Raw genomic sequence first — 21,682 nt, forward strand, 5'->3', positions numbered from 1 at the left:
TCCAAACATCACATTTATTAGCACTATCACCATGGAGATGAGCACAAATAAAATAATGCTATTATAAGTCATGCAGTGCTGGTTGTTCCTCAACATTGAACCTTATTCATGAGGTCTCCAATCACAAAGATTGGGTTACTCCCGAAAGTAACTCCCTTATGGGCTTAAGCTCATCCCCTCGATAATTTATATATGTCCATTACGGACTATAATTTATTTCATATCCCTCTTGGACAATAATTTGGTAACATCAATTTACAAGCTTTTATTCTCTGCTTGCAATCTGAACACCAGCAAAGTTTTCTTAAAATTTCCAAAATATCAATAACACGTTTAATTATAATACGATGGACACGTGAAATTTAGAAATTGACTTCTAGTAACATGTTTGAGCATATGCATCCATTGAGCTCTGGTATTTCACCTGTAAATCTACAAAATTCATTTTTAACACTTTCCAAAGTCAGCTTTTCCAACTAAGAACACTATAAGGTGCGTCTATTTGGCATTTTAGACACCCCACATTCCAAATATATATATTTTTTAATTAATTTATTTAAACACAATAATTCATCACCAAATATTCTCAATCTCCATAAATCACAATTTAATATTAATCTATGTAGCCGAAAAGAATGATCAACCATCAATGCATACCTTACGTATCACATATATTGATGATTGAATTAAATTGTTTATTACAATCATTGTGGTCATCGAGTCGATGTCAATGGTCATGGATATTTAGCACACATCTATCCAACTTTTATTTTTTTTATATACCCCTAACTTTTGAAACTTCTTTTCTTTCCATAATGAAATTATTTTTAGGATGATAACATGGTTAACTAAGCTAAATATCTTGAAAATACAATTATCCATTTACTTTATGATAACTTCATGGCTACCTGGTGGAGCTTATAGAAAATTCATGGAAGTCCTCAAGACTAGTCAAAATTTTATATCTTAGCATTTCATTAGAATTGCGTCTATAAGAATCTATAGCATAGATATCAACGCACTATAACCATGAAGAAATGTCCCCTGGTGCCCATAATATAGTCAGGAAAATTATTAAATAGAAGCAGCTTATTTTTAAAACATATTGTGCAATAATTTCCAACGAATTATAAAGAAGTTCAGGATCAATTTTATTTAACTTACAACAAAAGTTTTCTCACAATAACATTTCATATGTACTATAGCAGGTTATCCAAATTTAGTAGACATTTTCAACAACGAAGTACATAACAAACCACAGGAATCAATGATTCAGATTTCTGGGTCTTATTACTACATATAGAAACACTCCACTTCAATACCAAACATAACCCAAGGAAAGATCTGATTGCCTCAATTAAGAGCCATCACACTACTGTTGTAAATGGCTAGCTCTTCCAAAAGATAGAGCTAAAATGGCATATGAACCATCTGAAAATCAACAAGTGATTTTTTTTTTTTTTTTTAATTCTCTATGAAAGCAATAGCCGCCAAAAAAAACCCATAATAATGAAAATTAATTCATACATAACCTACATTCTAATTGTTAAGTTTTATATTAAATATGTACTTTGAAACTCGAAACTAAAATTTTAAATAATAAAAAAAACTAAAAATTAAAGTTGGGGAAACTTTTGAAGTTACAAATTTCAATAAAATAAAATCACTATTAATCACAAGATTTTGCCTATAAATAAAATTATAGAGATTAATCATGAAATTAAACTTCTTGTAAAATATTAATTCGGCAGATTTCATTTCCGCTCAAAAGAAATGAAAAGTAACAAAAATGACAACTAACAAATGTCAGAAAATTTTGTGCTCTTCTAACTTTTACTGTTTATTCTCCCCACAAGAATAAAAGTTATGGAAAATATAAATAAAAGGCTTAGATTGACGAGACAAGTTGTTCAAATCGCCTTTTGAGTCAACAACTCCAATATATGCAGAGCGCAAAAATTCTTTTTTTTTTTTTTAAAATAGAAAAGTTACCAACCTTCAATAAAATTTGGTCCGAAATTTGTTAAACTAAAATGCCCTTGACATAGTAAAGGTTAACATGCACGACTTGATTATTAAACTTAAGTCTCTATATCCATGAACATCTACCAGGAAGTAAGTTCTGAACTTGTTTTGTGGAACCAACAATCATATCCAACGAGTTTAGATTTTTAAAGGAACTTTATGATGGAAGAAGGCATATTCTCAAATACGTTGTGTTCTATACACAAATCACGGAAACATGATTTTAGATTGTTGAGAAAATTGAATAATTTGTGTATAGACTTATTATCAATTAACACAATAAAATAACAAATACAATTCAAGATTAATATAACATAAAATAGAGAAGAGATTTAGAAAGCAAGTCTTGAAAGTCACGTTGAGAACGCTGTCTTAAAGTCGTATTGACTCCTTTCGTGCGGGTTCTTTCAGCACTACACGGTTTCAAAATAAAAGTCATGTGGCTCTCTTTCTATGAGCACAACCATCGGGAGATAAGTAAACGAGCATCTCATCGAGTTGCCAAAAGTATAAGAATATAATATTAATTGTAGAGAATGTTTTCCTTCAAAGTTAGTTTTATTCTAGTTCACATTTTCAATGAGATATAACCACCTTTTATAGGTGAAAATCAACCCCCACAATTAAATCATTAAAATAGAAGTTATAATATGAATTATGATGTTTTAATTGTGTTTAAACTTATTATTAAATAAATAAATAAAGAAAATTAAATAGGTTAAATATTGAAAGGTTAAAACTTTATATTAAGTTACAACAGAAACCTTTAAATACATATAAAACAATGCTAGATACCACACGCAGACATGCAATGTAACTTATCTTTTCATGACTCGTATTGTTGACTCAAGCATATGATTGTAAAGATTTCACTAAATGAAATGGTGAGAATAAAATTTAGACGATCCACCTTAAGTTTATTATACACACTATATTATTTGATCAAAACCTTGCCTGAAATTTTCCCGAAATAATGAAAGAAAAAGAAAAGAGAAGGAAGAACCCAAAAAAAAAAAAAAGGAAAAAAGATAAATAAAAAAGAGCAGTTTTACGAGAAAAAAACACAATCCGTCGATGAACATGAGAGCTAGAAGTACAACTTCTATATACTGCAATTACTTTGCAACTTATCTGACATCAATAATGCAACAAGAATTACCACAAGTCACATGTTGGTAAACAACTATGATGGTCGGACTCGAGTATGGTACATAAAAGTGTCGGATCTTTTACTTTTAAAATTATAGAATATTGGAACATAGCTAAAAAGTGTCTAAATCTTAGACAAAGATACGTGGATACATCTCAGATTTTTATTAAAATTTATTTATGATTTAATTATTTTATTAATTTAATATATTTAGGTCACAATTTTTTGTCACAGTTATCTAATTAATTAGTCATGAATTAATTTTTAATCACAGTTTATCAAATTATTGGTCATAATTTATTTCTCGATCACAGATCGACAATTTTATAGGTCACATAATATTTTTCGATCACGAATTCAAAAACTTTACAGGTCACAGATTATTCATCAGTCACATATTTGAAACTTTTATTGGTCACAATTCATTTACTCATTGAAAGTTATTGAATTAATTGGTCACGATTGATTTTTCGATCACAACTTAATCATATTGTGAGTCACAATCACAATTTTCGGGTCACATATCCAATTGCGAGTCATAATCGAGAGTCACATGCATAGTCACAATTTTCAGCACCACCACCATCACTGCCACCATGGCCAGCAAAACCTACCCTAAACCGCATCCATCCATTTCCTTAAAATGCCATAGCCAGCACCGTCAACATCACCCATTTCATAAATAAGATGGCATGTTTAGTATTTCACAAATCATAACTTTTATTAATTAATTAATAAACTAATGTATATAAAAATAATAATTAAACATTACTTCTCTCTCTATTCTCACTTCTCTCTGTAAGTTAACCTAAATTACCTCACTTCTCTCACTCTACTCTTACCTCTCAACTACGACTCTCAACAATTGGGGAAAAAAATATGAGATCGTCGACGCCGAAGTTAAGCCAATAGAAGAAGCGTCGTCGTCGCCCATCTCCAATCTAACGACGTCGACTCCCTCTTATCTCCTCTCCTATATCCGTAACAGGTCCCCTCACAAATCTGCGATGGCAATTTGTGACAGCGGCTGTGGTGGTGGATCTAGGGGTTTGGGTGGGTGTGAATTTGTGATGGTGTTATGGGTGGTGGTGCAGTGGTGATGATGGTGTGGTGTTGATGTGGTCGTACGGGCGACGATGCAAGGGTACGGTGGTATTGGCAGCGTGAATATATGCGGGCAATGGATCTGTTGAAGTGCTAGTTGTGGTGCGATGGTATTGGCGACGTGGATCTGTGCAGGCGACAATGCAAAGGTGTAGCGGTATTGGCTGTGTAGATCTAATGGCTTTGGTGGCTATGAATCTGTGATGGTGTTGATGGTGGTGGTGCGGTGGTGATGGCGGAATGGTGGTGCAGGCGACAATGCAAGGTTATGGTGGTATTGGCAACGTGGTGGCTACAGCGGTGTAGATCGTGGTGTTGATTTTTTTTCTTGGTTATTGGATGAAGTGCAGGCAATGGCGACATGGTGTTGGTGGCGGCAGCGTTGGCGTCGATTGTGTGGATCAAAGTGTCTGTGACTAGTAAATTGCTTGACCCGGTTGTGGTGGTGAACGCGATGGTTGTGGAAATGGGTGACGTTGACGGTGCTGGCTATGGCGTTTTAGGGAAATGGGTGGATGCGAGATGGGTTTTATTGGCAGCGATGGTAGTGGTGCTGGAAATTGTGACTATGCCTGTGACTCTCGATTGTGACTTGCAATTGGATATATGACCCAAAAATTGTGACTCACAATATGATTAAGTTTTGATCGAAAAATTAATCGTGACCAATTAATTCAATAATTTGCAATGAGTAAATGAATTGTGATTGATTAATAATCTGTGGCCTGTAAAATTTTTGGATTAGTGACCGAAAAATATTTTGTGACCTCTAAAATTGTCGATCTGTGACTAAGAAATAAGTTACGGCCAATAATTTGATAAGTTATAACTAAAAATTAATCTGATATGTGATCGATGAATAATCTGTAACCTGTAAAATTTTTGGATTCGTGATCGAAAAATATTCTATGACCTATAAAATTTTCGATCTGTGATTGAGAAATAAGTTACGACCAATAATTTGATAAGTTGTGACTAAGAATTATTCCCGGAATAATTAATTAGATAACTGTGATATAAAACTGTGATCTAAATATATTAAGCTCATGTTTGAGCCACATTATTTTCAAAAAAAAATACATTCTTCAACAGAGATTCGACATCATTTCAACAACACATTCTTCAATAAAATAATATTACACACAAATTTAAAACTTTTCCTTAAATTTAACCACACATTTTTCATTGATTTGACATGAATAATGCATTTTTTCCCTATGATGTGGCTCAAACAAGCCTTAAGTTAATAAAACATTTAATTAAATAATTAAATCATAAATAAATTTTAAATAAAAATCTAATTTTTGAATGTTGAAACTTGTTTTCTTAATTTTGAAATCTGCTTTACGTAATCTCTCACCTATGAAATTTTTCCAAAATTTAATAAGCACAACTAACGGCTCAACAAACAAGCCCACACCACAACTAAAAGAAAACGGCCCAATCAAATACTCACGGTCCATTAGCCTAATGTCCAAACGTAAACTCGCGATAATGGAAATTACATGTCAACGGGTGTTTAAAAATTACAATTCATAAATGAGGTGTGAAGTTTATTTGTTCAAATATCAAGTATTAATTTAATTATTTATATTAATAATATTATTATAAAATCTATCCACTCCCATCCGCCCCACTCTCAAACCTTAATTATTTCATCTCTCTTCCTTCTGTCTCTACATCTCTCTCCCTTCTCTCTTCTTTTCTCTTTTAAAATATCGAATCGTTGCTGGAGACAATGCCACGCCGATAGCGCATCTACTTGCAGTGATTTTCAAGTCATCGTCATATGGTGATGACGTGCTACAGTGGTGAGATGCTGGTGATGGTGGTAAATCTACTTGGGGTGTGGTGGTGGTGGTGGTGTCGCTTGTGATGGTGGTTTGGGTGTTAGGGAGGTGGTTTTTGCTGATTATGCAGGTAGAGGTGCTAATGACGATAGTGGATTTGGCGACGATGAGGGTAATGGTGGTAGGGGCTCTAAGGACGTTGGGGACGGGGCTGGCAACTGGTTTTTTGTTGGTTGTAAGTTTTCTTTTTCTTTTTCTTTTCTTTTATTTGGAAGGTATAAATTGTTACGACGGTGGTGGTTTGTATTTTTGTGGTGAATGTCGTTGGTGGTGATGATGTGGCACCATGGCGTATATTCTTAAGGTTTGGAGGTGATAGTTTATGGAAGAAGTGACAGTTATCTATGGCACAAATTGTGGTGGCAACGGTGTTAGGGTTAGGGCAGTCGCAAGTGGACATAGTGACAGTGGCGGTGATATGCAACCCAATATTTGGTGTTGTGACCAATTATTCGATTATCTGTAATAAAGTATTCAATTGTGACTTAAAAATTTTGGTATCGTCAATGGGGACATGGGGGATTTGGTATATGTGACCAACTATTTATTTCTTTGTAACTAACCATTAAATAATGACCTTAAAATTCGATAATTTATGATAAAAAAATAATTTGTGATCAACAAATTTGAAAATATGTGATCGATAAATAAATTGTGACCTATATTTTTTTAGTTGTAACCAATTAAATAAACTGTGATCTATAAAAAAATTTATTTGTGACATCCAAATAATTTATGATCAATTAATTTGATAATATGTAACCAATAAATAAATTACAACCTATAATTATGTACCTATGATCATTAATTGTATAATTGTGATATTATTATATTTAATTAATAAATATGTTTAATTAATTAGCATTTACCTGAATTTTGCATTTTAAAACTTGACACCTGACTTGTGAATTTTTCCCCTCACGATACCACAAATAATCACAGCCGAATTTCACACACCCAAACTCACGATCCTAAATCACCTGACAATCAAGGCTGCCCAATCCCCAATAGCGCACTCGACGGAAGTAAGAGCGAAGATCTGCCACCCAAGAACACAGCCCACAAAATTTCTCATGTACCAAAATCGCCGGCAACCCAAAATTCGCCTATATTCCTATCATTTTCCTCATTCCTATCTCGTTTTTATGCCCAAAATTCATTCTTAGGTTGCCATGTTCACTTGAAATCTGCCACGTCCACTCCATATTTCGTAACCGTTATTACGGGTACGCCGACCGGAATCAAGAGTCCGAGCATCATGTGTTAACAGTACTCAATATTATTTCACAACACAACTAACAATTTTTTAAATTTTCTCTTCAATCCCATCCAAGGCCAAACTTTGCCATTTACTGACAAATTAAGCATCACTGTAATGCTACCCAACAATTCATTTGAACATAGCCACTCATATGCAGTCTGCCATCCAGGAGTACCAGGAAATTGACTGTTAATACAAGTAAGAAGAGACAATGACCAAGAGACTAGAATTTCAAACTTGCATTACATTCTACATCATTGAATATTGTACATGAAGAAAATGGAGCTTGGAAAGTGCGGAGCATCATCTAGAAAGTGGAATATAGTTTCAAACTTCTCTATCGAATTCAAACCTGAACCAAGGTAATCTACTTCCCCAAAAATCCTACATAGTACAACATAATTGAGACAAAACTGATTCACAATGAAGAGAGGAGAGGAGGGAGGGGTGTACATCGTGTACCTGGAACAATTACTGCTCAATTCTGAGAGCATAACTTAATTATGGGCTAAAATATTGCTAAAAAGATGGAACGTAATACGTAGCCCTTGTTTGAGCCCCATTTTTGCCAAGAAAATGCATTTTTGAATAGTGTAATGATGTGATATGTGGTTAAAAAATAAGAAAAAGTTTTAGATTTTCGTGTAATATTATTTAATTGAATAATATGTGGTTAAAATGATATCAAAACACTGTTTAAGAATGTATTTTCTCAAAAAAAAATGGGGCTCAAACAAGGGCATAACTATATAAGGTAACACCATAAAGGATAACCCCAAAACCTGTAACTTTTTCATTGCATATCAATTAATCAATCAATAACAATGATAAAGGAATTTGCTCCTCCTCAGACTGCACGCAGTGCCCATAAAACTGCATTATAAATAAGTTATAAGCATGAGAAAGCAGACATTGCAATGCATGTTATTTATTAACAGAAACTTGAAGCAGCGATTTAAACAAAAATGTTAGCCCCCTAAAACACAATTGATTTAAGTATTGCATGTGAAGTATAGCCATGTAGTAACTCAAGCATGCAAGGAAAACTTCAAGGAATCTTCTCTTTTACATGTAAAACAATACAATTTTCACATTGGTTGTCCACTTCAATGTAGTGAACTTATATGTTCCTTATTTCTTTTGGGTGATTTTCACAAGGTTACAGAGGTGGGTGAGGGGCGGGGAGCAGTGTGGGTGGGATGAAAGACACTATGATGTTATTTTTTTCTTTATTTTTTTTATTTTTTTTATATACTATTATTTTATTTTTTTTAACTGAACTCGGGGGAAATTTTGTTTTTCTGTCAAAAATTAATGCCTGCATTGGATTGTTTCAGTGAAAAAAGATGGAACTGCAAGCAAAGTGGGAGGTTGAGGATTTAAATGTCCAAAAAAAAATAAAAAAAATTTGGGGGTCGATCCAGGAGCACAAATTACATATAAAAATAAAGCAAAAGCTCTGCAAGATTGATCCTCAAGCAGAATTGACTAATATGTGAAAAAGCATTTTAGTTTATTATGACCCAAATGATGGCAATGTCATGTATCCAAAAAATGTTATCAAATCTATTTCGAATTTTCGACCAGTCAATACATTGAACGTGAATAAAACATGCTTGCTGCAGCAAATAGGAGAAAATGTATCAAGAACAGGTCCTAAACGAAATATTGATAAAAGAAATAAAAGTTAATCAAATTCATTTTACAGTCAATACAGCATGCATTTTAAAGCTTAAAAATTAACTTCTAGAGGATGGGTAGCGCAAAAGTGAAAAATGACTATCAACTTGAAAGGAAAAACTATAATCATCAGGCTCACCAATCAAGCAGAAGAGGAAAATAAGGGAGAAAATGATTTGAATGGGTCGACTATATTGCATATGATATTGGGACCTCTGAAGCAGTCTGTGTATGGCACCATACCAACCATACAGTTGCTTCTCATAATCATCACATCCATCAAGGCAACTTTTATTCCTTTCGCAGACCGCATTGATATTCTTCAAAAAGGGGTGTAGATTCCGTCAGGAATAGCATAATACAACTACCAGAAACGATTAAATACATTTGAAGACCAATTTTAAATGTAACCACGGAAAATCACATACTTTGGTCAAATTTTGAGATCGAGGTAACCTAGTATCAACTTCTTCATGGCAATCTGAAATCTTTAACTTCCGGTAGCCATTCTTTGACCACTTCAAATGAGACATAGAGGATTCCATGGTATTTAGAAACCCTGAAAAACTGGGTATCTTTCTAGGGGGCAGATCAGGTTTTAGATTGGATAAACTGTGAGGTAAAGCATCATCAGAAACTGCAATATTCCAGGAACCGATGTCAGCACCAGCACTGGCTGTCCTCCGATGTCCGTGTAACTTATCTTCCTTAGCCTCAACCTGACCCCATGCCACCAAATGAGATGAACTCGTGCACTCTGGAATCGAGTGTTTGCCAGTCCCTCCTGAGTTTTCAGATATTTGGCCCTTAACATGAACTTTTGGGGAGATTTTATCTATGAAATCTGATGATGGCCGTGAAAGGAACAGCGCAAGCTCTTTGTGTTCTCCTTCATCTAATCGGAGCCAGGGCAAAGGTGGCTTGCCCTGAGAAACTGCCATTTCTTTTAAAGAGCTTTCAACCTTTGATAAATGACTTCCTATCGCAATTATGAAATCTCGATGCCTGTCTTTTGCATCATTGGCTGCTTTCGAACTAGTATAACTCGACCTAACAGCTCGCTCAAATTGCTCCAACTGCATAAATCAAGCACATCAACAACCATTTCATGACCACTTAGTACGATAATGCTTTAAGCATAATCTTCCTTCTATAAAAATCAAAACTGAATAACGTCCGAGTGTGGTCTATTTATTTTTTGAAAACAAGAGCATAATCATTGATGAACATCACGCAAGCAACAGGTGAAACGAAAAATGGAGAACAATCCACCCAGGTTCTTATTTAAACACATTTCGCTTAATGTAGGTCAACTACCTGCCATTTAGCGGTGCCAAGGGCTGTTTGGAGATCTCTTCGGAGTTCAACCGCATTCCAAGCCCCAGAGGTGTCCTTCCTTGCATGAATCCATGTTCTATAAGTTGATTCCATCCTGTAAAATGGGTCACAGATGTTAATTTAATCGTATTAAAGAACTCCATTTATTAAAAAAAAATTAAAAATCAATCCCGCCATAAATTCAATAAATTTCACAAAAGTACAATCACATTCCTGAAATATCGATTCAAAATAAAATTTAAATTAGAACTTCGTATACCGGTCGGTAGATTCCTGAACCTCTTCAGCAGCAGAAAAAAAGGGATCTTTTTCCCATCTATCAAAATTCGATGCCATTTTCCCAAAATATGCAGATGTTCTTAGATCCAAAAAAACACCATTTCACACAGAAACTACGAAAAAGAAGAGAAAATTTCACAATGATGCCTATTATAAAATAGGAATATTCCAAATGAACAAAGATCATATAGTCCAACAAATCAAAATCAGAAATATCGATTTGAAATTGTGAAACGAATAGCAGAAATTTATAAATGAAGGTGCTCTTTCCTGGATTTTTGGTATGTATTAACGGAAAATTGAGATTTGGTGTTGGGTAAAAATGAGCGTGCGGTTAATTTTCGAGATATTTATTGATGGTGATTTTTCTTAAATGCAAAGTTGAGTTGATTTAGGCGCATTGTTTTTCAGCATGAATTTCACTTTTATTGTTTACCCGATGCGCACCGAATTAATTCGGGGCAGGCAGCGTGTACGCATTCTCAGTACTTTAATAAATAAATAAAAGTAGGCACAGTAAACGTTTAATTTGGTGATAAAGTGCAGGTATTAAAACTTGAATGGAAAACTTCTTTTCATTCTAATTATAAAGGATTCACATAGTCGTTCAGAATCACACAGAAAAATCATTTTCATTGTCTTCGTTTCCTTTGAGAATTAGTAAGGATTCACACAGATGTCGATCAGCAAAAATTAAAGAATAAAATGAAAATCAACTGCAGCAGTTCCTATGAATCTTGTAATGCACTTACTGCAGTTAAATAATATATACACAACATTAGCACCATCCTTTGTATACAAGGGATGTGACAATTGCAGATCCATCTCTACAATGAGAATCGCATCTTTTACTAAGAGCTGATCGGATCATTCCCCAGCAGCATCAGCACTAAGCTTTTCATACAAGCGATATATCAGTGTAGATTTCAACATTTGAGGCTCTCTCTCTAGCACCGCAATCACATCCTTAATTGATATGCTGCGAGCCTCAGCCACAACTTGATTTCTCCCTACCGTCCTTTTCTCTGCTGCATACCAACCAATAGCAGGGGAAAATATCAAAGAGAAATAATGCAATCCAAATATCAAATTTAGGCCAATTACTCACAAGAAAGAAAAATCAATCAATGCTTGCCAAGGACTACGGAGCTAAATTGGTATTGTATGCTTTTTTTCCCCCTTGACCTAATAGTTCCATATATATTTATTTTAGGGACATCATAATAATATCCTATCATATAAAAGATTTTAGGAGGAGCTGTCTTTCATGTAGACAGGACAGAAAGGTGTGTGAAAGCCTTGTAATATCCCTTCATTATAATGAAAATTCTGCACGGCAAGCAAATGTGGATTTCACATTGAGGGGAACCACCGTTAATCTGTGTATTTGTGTGCACGTTTCTGTATTCTTTTAGCTTATTATTGCTTTCAAAGTTAGGTATTAGCGCTTAATCTATCACAGACTGATTTAAATAGTAGAAGAGAACCAATCAAGTCATAATGCTTAATTAGTCAACAAACTTAATGGGGAGATCACATCCTGCCAAGCGAGTGATAAATCAAGCACACTTTTAGGTCAATCTTTACCAATGAAAATTTTCAAGTTCGCATACATTTCTATGGACCAACAATAAAAGTATTCAGCTATAGGGAAAAAATAAAAAATATATATGCATATGCATATGTGTGTGTGTGTGTGTGTGTGTCAAACATATAATTTGGACGTCAGAGAGAATTTATCAAAAGATGGATCCAAATTTTAAGCAAAACTGAATCTAAAAATCAGATTTGGCTTCGAATTATGGAACATCAGGTGGTGCCCTAGTGGGCACGTTCTCTGGGTCAGTCTGGTCTAATCGAAGTCAACTACTGATACTACTATTCCAACAACTAACTTTTGGGCCTAATGAACTCAAACAAATGCCAACTCATGACATTGATAGCCCATAATACAGTCATAAGCTCATTCAAAGCTTAGGCAGGTTCGCCCAAAAAAGATCATCTATTTGAGACCTATAAATTCATACCTACTAGTACACAACATTATTGGGCAGGGCAGCATGTCAAATTATTACAAAACCAAACTTGCCTACTTGTTACTTAAGCAATGATAAACCAACATACCAGGGATGTTACTGGCAACCGAATGACCACATTTTTCTGCTTCTTGATTTTCCTTTGTGCGTCTTGCAGAGGATGGTAAAGGTTTCTGTGCAACATCTTTACCAGACTGAGAATCAGATGCCACATCAGTTCCTCCCTGTTTCTGCTTGGCCTCAATCATTAATTGCCACCTTGAAAGCATGTCACCAACTCCAGTAGCAGCTCGGACAGCAACATTTGCGGCTGTTGCACGCATCTTATCATCCTCTTCTTTGTTAGCCTGAAATGACCAAATCTTAGAATGTAATGATATTACATCTTCCTTCCAGAAAGCACTGGAGACATCTCTGTACCTTTGCTGATTTTACACGATTTTCATCCTTCTCCTTGTCTCCATCAACTCCAGTATCATTCTCAGGCTGCATCACAAATGATCACAGATACTGAAAAATTCACAATAAAGAAGGAAGAAATAATATTGAACTAAAGCAGTACGCGGAAGCACAAGAGTTTTACTTCATTCTGTTTTAGAAGTTTTTCTGTTTCAGCCTGTTTCTTCTCCCATTCTTCCCGAGCTTTTTTATTCATCATCATAATCTGTTGCCTAATATTAGAAGTGACGACAGTCTTGTGCCTTGGCTTCTCTATATCAACCCGCTACAAAAACCATAAATATTTATCTAAGATTAGTTGGATATCCCATTCAAATAAACAGCAATTTCTAACTTTTCACCCAAAGAAGAGTGAAAGAAATAGAAACTGAAACTAAAATATGGAAACTAACCTGCTTTGACAATCTGATTAAATTTGTAATGAGTCCATGCATTCTTTCTTCCACACACTGTTAAGTATAATATACAAAGGTAAGTAAAAAGTTTGGCATGTCTTTTATAAAAAGTGTGTTTGTACTTCTCAACTTCAAAATCGGGTTCATCATAATCCTATTAGGAGAAGCAATCTCATGACGGCCATTAGTTTCCCAATTTGAAAGGTCTATAGGCTGCCAAATGCAACCAAAAATATTTTGAAGATCTAAAATCTTCCTTTATGGTCCAAAAATTACTCCAATATGGTTCCTAGAACATGTACGAAAAGTCATAATTAGAGCATAGGCACATTACAGTCTCACCAAGGACAAGCATCGCTCCACATCATTGCCTATATTCTTCAAACCACACTTAGCCACTGCCACAGAGAGAAGATGAAGAAAACCAAAAGGTCAATCTTTACTAATACTATAGTTGCTCCTTATCCACAGACAAATTAAGAAATCAAAACAGTCAAATACGGTTAAGATAGAGAAGATTTAACTGATTCCCATTAGTTTCTTCTTAAGTGGAATCTTATGCAACATCAGCCTTTCTTCCTCTTCTTGAACAACCCGTCTAGATGCCTCCAAATCCCGAAACTCTTCCTTGGAGCCAGAGAACAGTTGTTCTTCCTCCTCCTGTTTTATACATTGTATTTCATAAGGATAACAAACTCAGCATATGTCAAGACTCAAGAGTCTAATTAAGTGAGGTTAATGTTGTGGGTTGGACAGGAATATGATTTTACTCCATCACTCTGTGGATAAGGTTATGGTTGAAGAGTAGTTACCCTGATATTAACTCCGCTTACAGCAGTAACATCATTCAGTTGTTCAATGCTTTGATCCAGAAAGTCTCCAGACACTTTTTGCTTCTTACTACAAGATATGTAAACAAATGCAACATCCCAATGAGGATTCATTGCTATGTGCGAAAAGTTAATCTGCTTGTCATTTTATAGGCCTAGCAAATTTATCGATATAAAAAAATGGCATCACCTTGATGGAGGTGGAGAAGAACCAAGTGCTTCAGGTGGCTTCTTCTGACCAACGGAAATCTTTTTGGGGACAGCCTTAGAATTATTTCCAAGTCCAATAGAAGAGGTCAAAGAAGGTATCCGGGAGTTTGACTGATTAAATAAGAAAGCAAAAGTAAAGAGATGAATCAACCTCTAGATAATCATAAATAACCAGATATAAATTATCATGTAACGGTAAGAGCACATTTTCATAACATGCTTCCCAGACCCCATGGCCCTTGCACTGGAACCCTTGTCTTGTGTCAAAATTATGCTTCATCTAGAAAGAGAAATGCCCAGAATAAAGCACAAAACAAAACCAAAGCACTGCGAGAAACTGTAATTATTAGAAACATCCCCCTCACTCAGGCTACTACCCCAAATAAGATGTAGGCAGCCACAAAAGTTGAGGAAAAGACAAGGTTACAGAGAGACAATGATGGAGATCCCATTATGAAGACTTTCCAAGTTCGGATTCTTATTTTATTAAAGCAATTGGGGTTTAGTTTAAAAGATTTTATAGTATATTATGTTATTTGTTGCCTACTTAAATAAAACTGTAGAACCCTATATAATTCGGGGTAGCATTTTGTTTTGATTAGGCTTTGATTATTGAATACAGACATATCTCTCTCTCCTACCTCATGTCATCTTGTCTCTCCTCTTCTTCCCCTTACTTTAATTTTTAATCCCCTTTACTCCTCTCCTCTCTTCTCTTCACTATAATTCTGGATTATTTTGGATAGCGTCCATCATCTGAAAAAATTCTAAAATTACAACCAATATTAGACAAAGGCAATAACATGCAGAACAAGAAGTTCAACCAAAAATCTGCAGCCTCAGATAGAGAGCAAGAAGAGGAGTCAGAGATTCAATAATTATCAGAAAACTAGAAGGATTCATCAAAGAGTTCTTTGACTCCTTTAGCCAGACTAACAGGAAATATAATAAGAGGAAAAATTACAGCAGCCACAGCCACAGCCACAAGAATAACAGGTAGTGCCAAGGTCATGGGTCAATACAGTGACATGGGAATAAGAACTAAGAGTGTGTTTGATTGGCATGAAAAATATTACCTAGAAAAGAAAATGTTTTCCATCTTTTGTGGAAAATAAAAACCACCTCTACCCAAAGAAAATATTTTCCTTAAAAACAAGGAAAATTAGGCATATTTTTAAAAGTTGGAAAATGTTTTCCATGGAAAAAAATAATAATCAAACACTCCAAATAGGAATTTGGGTAGAAAATTGATATTTTCCATGGAAAATAAATGTAATCAAACACACCCTAAGAGTAACAGAATTTTTTATTTTCTCGAAGATACACTTCAATCACTTAAAGCAAATTTCAAGGTATAAGAATCCCATTTTAAAAAAAATAAATAAATAAAAATAAAAATAAATAATAGAAGAAAGGAATATGAATAAAAGTAATTACATAAACAACCACGAACAAATAAAATGAGATAAATATGATTAACACCTTTAAAACTGCTAAAGAAAATAACTATTAGCACCACTGTTTTGGCTCAATGCAGGGATCATAACTCAAGCTAGACCAGATTTTAGAGTTATATATCACACATTAGTATAAACACAACAGAGGAACCAGAGACATAGGACCTCTGAAGATTACCAATGAATTAGTTTCCAAATGGTTTGTAATGGAAGAGGGCACTGAATTTGTGGATAACATGCTCGTTGGCATTGTGAATCCCATTCTAGAAGAGTGCATCTCTAAGGATTCTTCTTTCAAATTCCCTGCAAAATTTCCCTGATTGACCTGACTAACATGCTCGTCGGCATTGTGCTTTTGGTCATTTGACTGATCATGTGGTTCCTGCTTCACATAAGACATTGATGATGAAACTCCAATTTTCTGCTCCTTGCTGGTGGATGATGACCACTGGACTTGATTTTGTTGCAGTGTTGTATTGTTATTCATGTGAGACACGGCTCCCGGTTGCATTTTCTTTGTTTCACCAAAAGCATTAGGCCTGCCAAACTTAGGCACATTCATCATATTCATTGCCTGTGTTGTAGGACCCAACTGGTTAGCATTCATGTTCTGATGAGCTGTAACTTGCCTCATTTGCAAATCATGAGGTTGCTGTCTGAGAGATGTTGCAGAATAAGGAGGATAACTACTCCCAGCACTTCCATATGTTGGAAAAGATGCCTGTGAGAAGTGCAAATGCTGTTGCTGCTGTTTATTAAGCCCCTGAACTGGAAATGCTGGCTGCTTCCTGTCCTGACTCAAAACATTCAAAGTGGAAGAGGACATTTGATTTACATCCTTTCCATGTGAATCTACCTGATGTTCCACCTCCCGGGATTTCAGAGCACTACTATCGCTTGTCAAATCTGTTAATTTGTGCAGAAAATATAGAAATATGAGTATCGCCAGAAAATCTAGGAGTCTTTTGGTACAATTGTTTAATTAATTAAATTTCAGAGAAGGATTTGGCACCAGTTGATGGCATTTGCAATTGTTGTGCAGAGGCCTGAGACTGTAATGGCATTTGATTCGGTGCAGTCTGGATGTTCCTTGAAGCCTGATTTTATTTTTATTTTGCATCAATCCATAAATGAAGTTGTGCATTTTCAATTCAACTATAAACAGATTAAAAGTATGATGTTCATTACTTGTTGAGTCTGCAATTTATATACAGCCATCTTTAACATCTGGTCCCCTACCACACTTCTCATATGTCGGACAAAAACATCTTTAGAGATCTCATTTTTCTGAAAAGAGACAACCACTGTTAGCTAGAAACTAATACAAACACTAGATCTTTACTAGAGAAAGACAATTATTTATAAAGTAATGAAGTAACAAGCTACTAAATATTACCTTAAGTTTAAAGTAAAGAGTGTGAAGTTGCATGGCCCTATCCTTGTCGAGTTGTGGTTGTATGATAGGAAGCAACAGACCAAAAGGCACTTGTTTGCCTAATTTCAATGAATTACCCTGCTCTTGATTATTGTTTGCCACGGTCTGTTGATTATTCATCCCTGAGGTGCTGGACTGTTGGCTACTTATCCCAGCTCCCATGGCATGTTGACTCACCGCCAAGGCCTGTTCATTACCCATTCCCGTAGCTATTGTTTGTTGATTCCCTGTTCCTGTTGACATGGGCTGTTGATTTTTGGTCCCTATTGCAAACTTATGTTGATTATTCGACCCCATTGCCATGGGCTGTTGATTAGTCATATTCTGTAATTTGTCCAGCTGTGACTCCCTATCTGGATTTTCTTCTGGATCTGTCCCTGGTGTGTGGACGGAATTCTTTTCAGATATCTTCACACTCGTTGGTTGAGATACAGGAATAGTATTTTGGTTAGCTTGTGTTTTCTGATTCTCAGATTCTGGCCCACGGGGCTGTAGCTGAGATTGAGATGAATGTTGTTCATTTTGCTCCATAGCAGTTAGATCATGCTCACTTCGAAAATTGACACTTTCATCATGGCTGGAAGTTTGCCACTGCGGAAGATATGAACTAGATGTATGACTGCTTCCTTGAGATAAGACTACTGCATTTGTAAATTTGCATGCATCAGGAAGATGAAAAAGTTCATTACAAGCACAATTTGAGAATAGAATGAAAGAACTTGGTGGAGGGGAATATGCTAGCAAATCTCATCGGGAAACAAGCATACTTGTTCTTTGATAAATTATCGAGAATCTTAAAAATGACCTGGCTGCCTTCTTATAAAGTAGTTAAACAAATCAATGATAAGAGATTAGCAAACTGCAACCATGATGCTATCAGAAAGGAGGAGAAGGGATTGATTAAGTTCATTGTAAATGATCTTGGTAATCTGTTAAATCATATTAAGCAATCAAAATGAGGATGAAGGTAACAGTTTTTGCAGATTTCAGCAGCGCGTTTATTGGAGCCTCCAAATAGGAAGAGGAAGAAACTAAAATGGATATACTTTGAGGTTGTCTAATTTCTTGCACTACTACTCAAGTGGTCATCAATTTTTGTTTCTTCCCAAAGTGATTTTAAGTTGTGGGGTGCAATGTTGATACGCATGTAATTTTAATTCAAGCATGCCTCATTAGCTCAACATGCACTACGTGGTCTTGTTAGCTAGACTTGTGCTTTGATTATGTACAAATGAGGAACTTCTGCCACAGTAATTCAAAGAGATATGAAAGCAATCAATCATTAAATTTCAGGGAAGGTTTGGATTCAATGCAGGTTTATAAATCAGCGACACTTCATCCAATTGCATGTCGCAACAATATTCAGATGCTCAACATTATTGCCATTCACTAGTATTCTTTATTGAAGTTCAGACAAAAAATTATTATCATGTCAAGTCAAAACTGCAAGATTCTACAGTTCAGACAAATCACTATCTAACTGGGAAAATAAAAAGCCTTTGGACACATTAAATAAACATCACTAAGTACACTGGTCGTAAAAATGTGATGGGATATTGGGGAAACACATCCACACAATATCATTATTTGAAAGCGCCACAAAAGTTTAGCGTAAGCTTCTAGATATCTGACCTTTCTTCGTAGAACTCATATAGAAGATTAGTTTATTTATTGAAACCTACAGGAATTTTATCTCCCATCCACATTCCAGTCTCCGTAATAAAGGAATCTTCCTCCCATTTAAAACAGACTTCAAGCACTGCTTGAAGCTACTAAGGAGGTAGTTTGGGTAATTAGTAGTGGGGCACCTAATAGTCATGATATTGGGTTTGTTAGTTTACCTATTCACCTTAGTGGAATTGGATAGCATGAACTAGCTGCCCATGTCTGTTGCTATTCTATTGAGGTAGCAGATATTGGTGTTGATTGGTTACAAAATACTGGAAGAATGGTACATACAAAAAGTGCAGCGAGCTTTTTTTGGTTTTCTGAAATTAGAACAAACACAAAAATGCGAAAACAGAAGAAAAAGGGCAGTGCCTATGTGGATGAGAGAAAGGAAAAAGAAATTACGCTAGAGCTTGAAAAAAGTAGATAGATAGTACATGATATCAGTACTAATATTTTGACTAGGTCCAATGTTAACTTACACGTTAGTTTGCCATTAAAAGCCGTTGGATGAGAACACGGGACAAAAGATTCGAGGCAGATTTTTGTCAGCCTGGGAAGAATGACAAAACCGACGCATGGATTCAAGTTTTATTCTAAAAAAAGGTTCTCCTTTTTTCTTTTAGTAAAAATAGAGTCTTTTGTTATTCTTCATAGTTTAAGGGTCATTATGTGATTCTAAGATTTTAGGTTGTAGGGTTCTTCATCAAAAGAAGATCTATATATCATTGTTCAGCAGTTTGGTTTTTGAATTAATAAATTTTAATTGGGAGTATTTCAATAAGTTTCATTAGATTGTATTCGATTTTACGACAATGAATTATTGACTACAATGTCTTTGAATGCCTTCTTAGTTCTTGTGTTGTTCCGCTGCATCAACCATGTAATCCTTAATGACCAATATCCTTTTCATACTGTATTACTTGAATAGGATAAATAAGCACATATCTTAGGATAAATAAGCACATATCTAATCTTTAGTTCAAAGCACTTAACATGAGTGCATACTAAATCCCTTTCTTTTTTATATTCTTGTTTCTCCCACTTAATCAGTAAGGTCTTCAATGTTCAAAGACAATATTTCATTACTAAGTAAAACCCTATGTTGACAAACTCAATCCGCCCCCAAAGGAAAATTCATTATAATCAGTACTACCAAAATAACAAAAAACAATAATAACCCAGAAATTCCATTCAAACAATAAACGGAGGTAAAACAAAAATTGAATACCATTATCTGAACTCAGGAGCCGCGATGTAGAAGCATCCCCTTCAATATCTCTGTTCAATGCAGCCGTGAAAGCCTCCACATCAGCCCCAGAATGCATTGTTTCATCCTGAAAACCCGTTCAATTGTCAAAAAAAAATTAGTCTTTACAATCCCAAAATCAAATATAATTCAACTAGGAAAAGACATATACACAAATCTACGAGATTAAACATATATAGGGCTCACCTCGTCTTCTTCGAGGAATTTCATTATATTCGATTCCATACAACTCTAAAATCTGCGTCCCGAAGAGTTTTTGAGGAAGCGGCAGTAAGTCAGAATAATTATTAATTAACGATGTGTGTTTCCACCCGGTTTATATGGAAGCCTCCCTTCCAATTTTTTTCTTTGTATTATTTTCTCTTTAGCTCTCGGCTCGCCTCCCCGTATTCTATTTAAATTGCTGTACAGTGTGCATTTAGGTCCTATTTGTCTCATGTTCTTCCAAAAAAATATATATTTTTAAACATTAATTTAATATTATTTTAACCATATATTTTTTAGTAAAATAATATTACACGTAAATTTAAAAAAAAATTATTTAACCACACATTTTTTATTAATATATTATTCAAAAATACATTCCTATAAAACTAACGTGGCTCAAACAAGGACTTATTCATAGTTACTACAAGCAAATACTCAAGATAAATTCATGCCTACGCATTGAATTTATGCCTATGCATTATCTATAGTGTAATACTAGGAATGACAATTTCAACCGTCAAAATCAAAAATCGCGATTAACCGAATCGAATGAAGCGAAAAAAATCGAACCGATGGTGCAATGGGGCGGATATGATATTTGATTTTAATGAACCAGTTCGTGGCGGTGCAGGTATGGTATTTACGCCGTCGAACCGAAATCAAACCATTACCCACTAAAAAAAACAATTGAATTAATTATTGGACTTTACACTTTTTTTTATCCAGCCCAAAACAAAATTCCTCCATCGCATCTACTTGACCGAGCTGATCAGCCTACTTACCATTAGCCCATAATAATAGTATTAGTATGACAGCATATAAATACAAACACTACTCTCCACAAACCACAAACTCACGCACAGCTCCACTACCTCCATGGTCCAAGCTGTCGTCGCCTCTAGAAAATTTTCCACACAACTTCAGTTTGAATCAGATTGGACTTCAATTTTTAAAGAAAAGACGAGACCTCAGGTGAGGGGCCTTCTTAATCAAGATTATTGGAACAAAAATTTATCTCAGTCGTTTTG

General features: G+C 35.0%; 2 protein-coding genes across 4 annotated transcripts; both read right to left on the reverse strand.

Annotated features, from left to right (window-relative positions):
* Positions 1-7,477: 7,477 nt before the first annotated feature.
* Positions 7,478-11,137, reverse strand: LOC111391062. Of its 2 annotated transcripts, XM_023016207.1 has the most exons (5): positions 10,668-11,133; positions 10,388-10,502; positions 9,499-10,146; positions 9,210-9,390; positions 7,478-8,263 (listed from the first exon to the last, which is right to left on the reverse strand). In XM_023016207.1, the coding sequence occupies exons 1-5, from the start codon at positions 10,742-10,744 to the stop codon at positions 8,238-8,240; spliced, it is 1,047 nt and encodes a 348-aa protein (XP_022871975.1). In that variant the 5' UTR covers positions 10,745-11,133; the 3' UTR covers positions 7,478-8,237. The 2 variants fall into 2 exon arrangements, with proteins under 2 accessions (XP_022871975.1, XP_022871974.1); XM_023016206.1 differs by lacking the exon at positions 7,478-8,263 and having other exon boundaries at positions 9,048-9,390; positions 10,668-11,137.
* A 155-nt stretch (positions 11,138-11,292) lies between these two features.
* Positions 11,293-20,828, reverse strand: LOC111391079 (transcription initiation factor TFIID subunit 4b-like). 2 transcript variants are annotated; one of them, XM_023016221.1, is made up of 15 exons: positions 20,634-20,828; positions 20,409-20,514; positions 17,471-18,150; positions 17,263-17,361; positions 17,087-17,171; positions 16,253-16,980; positions 14,598-14,728; positions 14,390-14,477; positions 14,102-14,237; positions 13,920-13,975; positions 13,575-13,631; positions 13,307-13,447; positions 13,144-13,209; positions 12,812-13,070; positions 11,293-11,712 (listed from the first exon to the last, which is right to left on the reverse strand). In XM_023016221.1, exons 1-15 carry the CDS (start codon positions 20,670-20,672, stop codon positions 11,555-11,557), a joined length of 2,829 nt encoding a protein of 942 aa, XP_022871989.1. In that variant the 5' UTR covers positions 20,673-20,828; the 3' UTR covers positions 11,293-11,554. The 2 variants fall into 2 exon arrangements, with proteins under 2 accessions (XP_022871989.1, XP_022871988.1); XM_023016220.1 differs by having other exon boundaries at positions 11,293-11,715.
* Positions 20,829-21,682: the final 854 nt, after the last annotated feature.

This window comes from Olea europaea, unplaced genomic scaffold (genome assembly GCF_002742605.1).
Source record: "Olea europaea var. sylvestris unplaced genomic scaffold, O_europaea_v1 scaffold747, whole genome shotgun sequence".
Classification (NCBI taxonomy): Eukaryota; Viridiplantae; Streptophyta; class Magnoliopsida; order Lamiales; family Oleaceae; genus Olea; species Olea europaea.

Excerpts from the sequence above, each read along its gene's own strand:
- LOC111391079 (XM_023016220.1), bottom strand. The coding sequence starts at position 20,672 with ATGGAATCGAATATAATGAAATTCCTCGAAGAAGACGAG. Across the intron at positions 17,172-17,262 it reads ATAAATTGCAGACTCAACAA|GCTTCAAGGAACATCCAGAC; the intron begins GTAATGAACATC and ends AAATAAAATCAG. Across the intron at positions 14,729-16,252 it reads ATTTGGAAACTAATTCATTG|TCAAACTCCCGGATACCTTC; the intron begins GTAATCTTCAGA and ends TTATTTAATCAG.
- LOC111391062 (XM_023016206.1), bottom strand. The coding sequence starts at position 10,744 with ATGGCATCGAATTTTGATAGATGGGAAAAAGATCCCTTTTTTTCTGCT. Across the intron at positions 10,147-10,387 it reads TTGGCACCGCTAAATGGCAG|TTGGAGCAATTTGAGCGAGC; the intron begins GTAGTTGACCTA and ends TGATTTATGCAG. Across the intron at positions 9,391-9,498 it reads GATCTCAAAATTTGACCAAA|AATATCAATGCGGTCTGCGA; the intron begins GTATGTGATTTT and ends CCCTTTTTGAAG.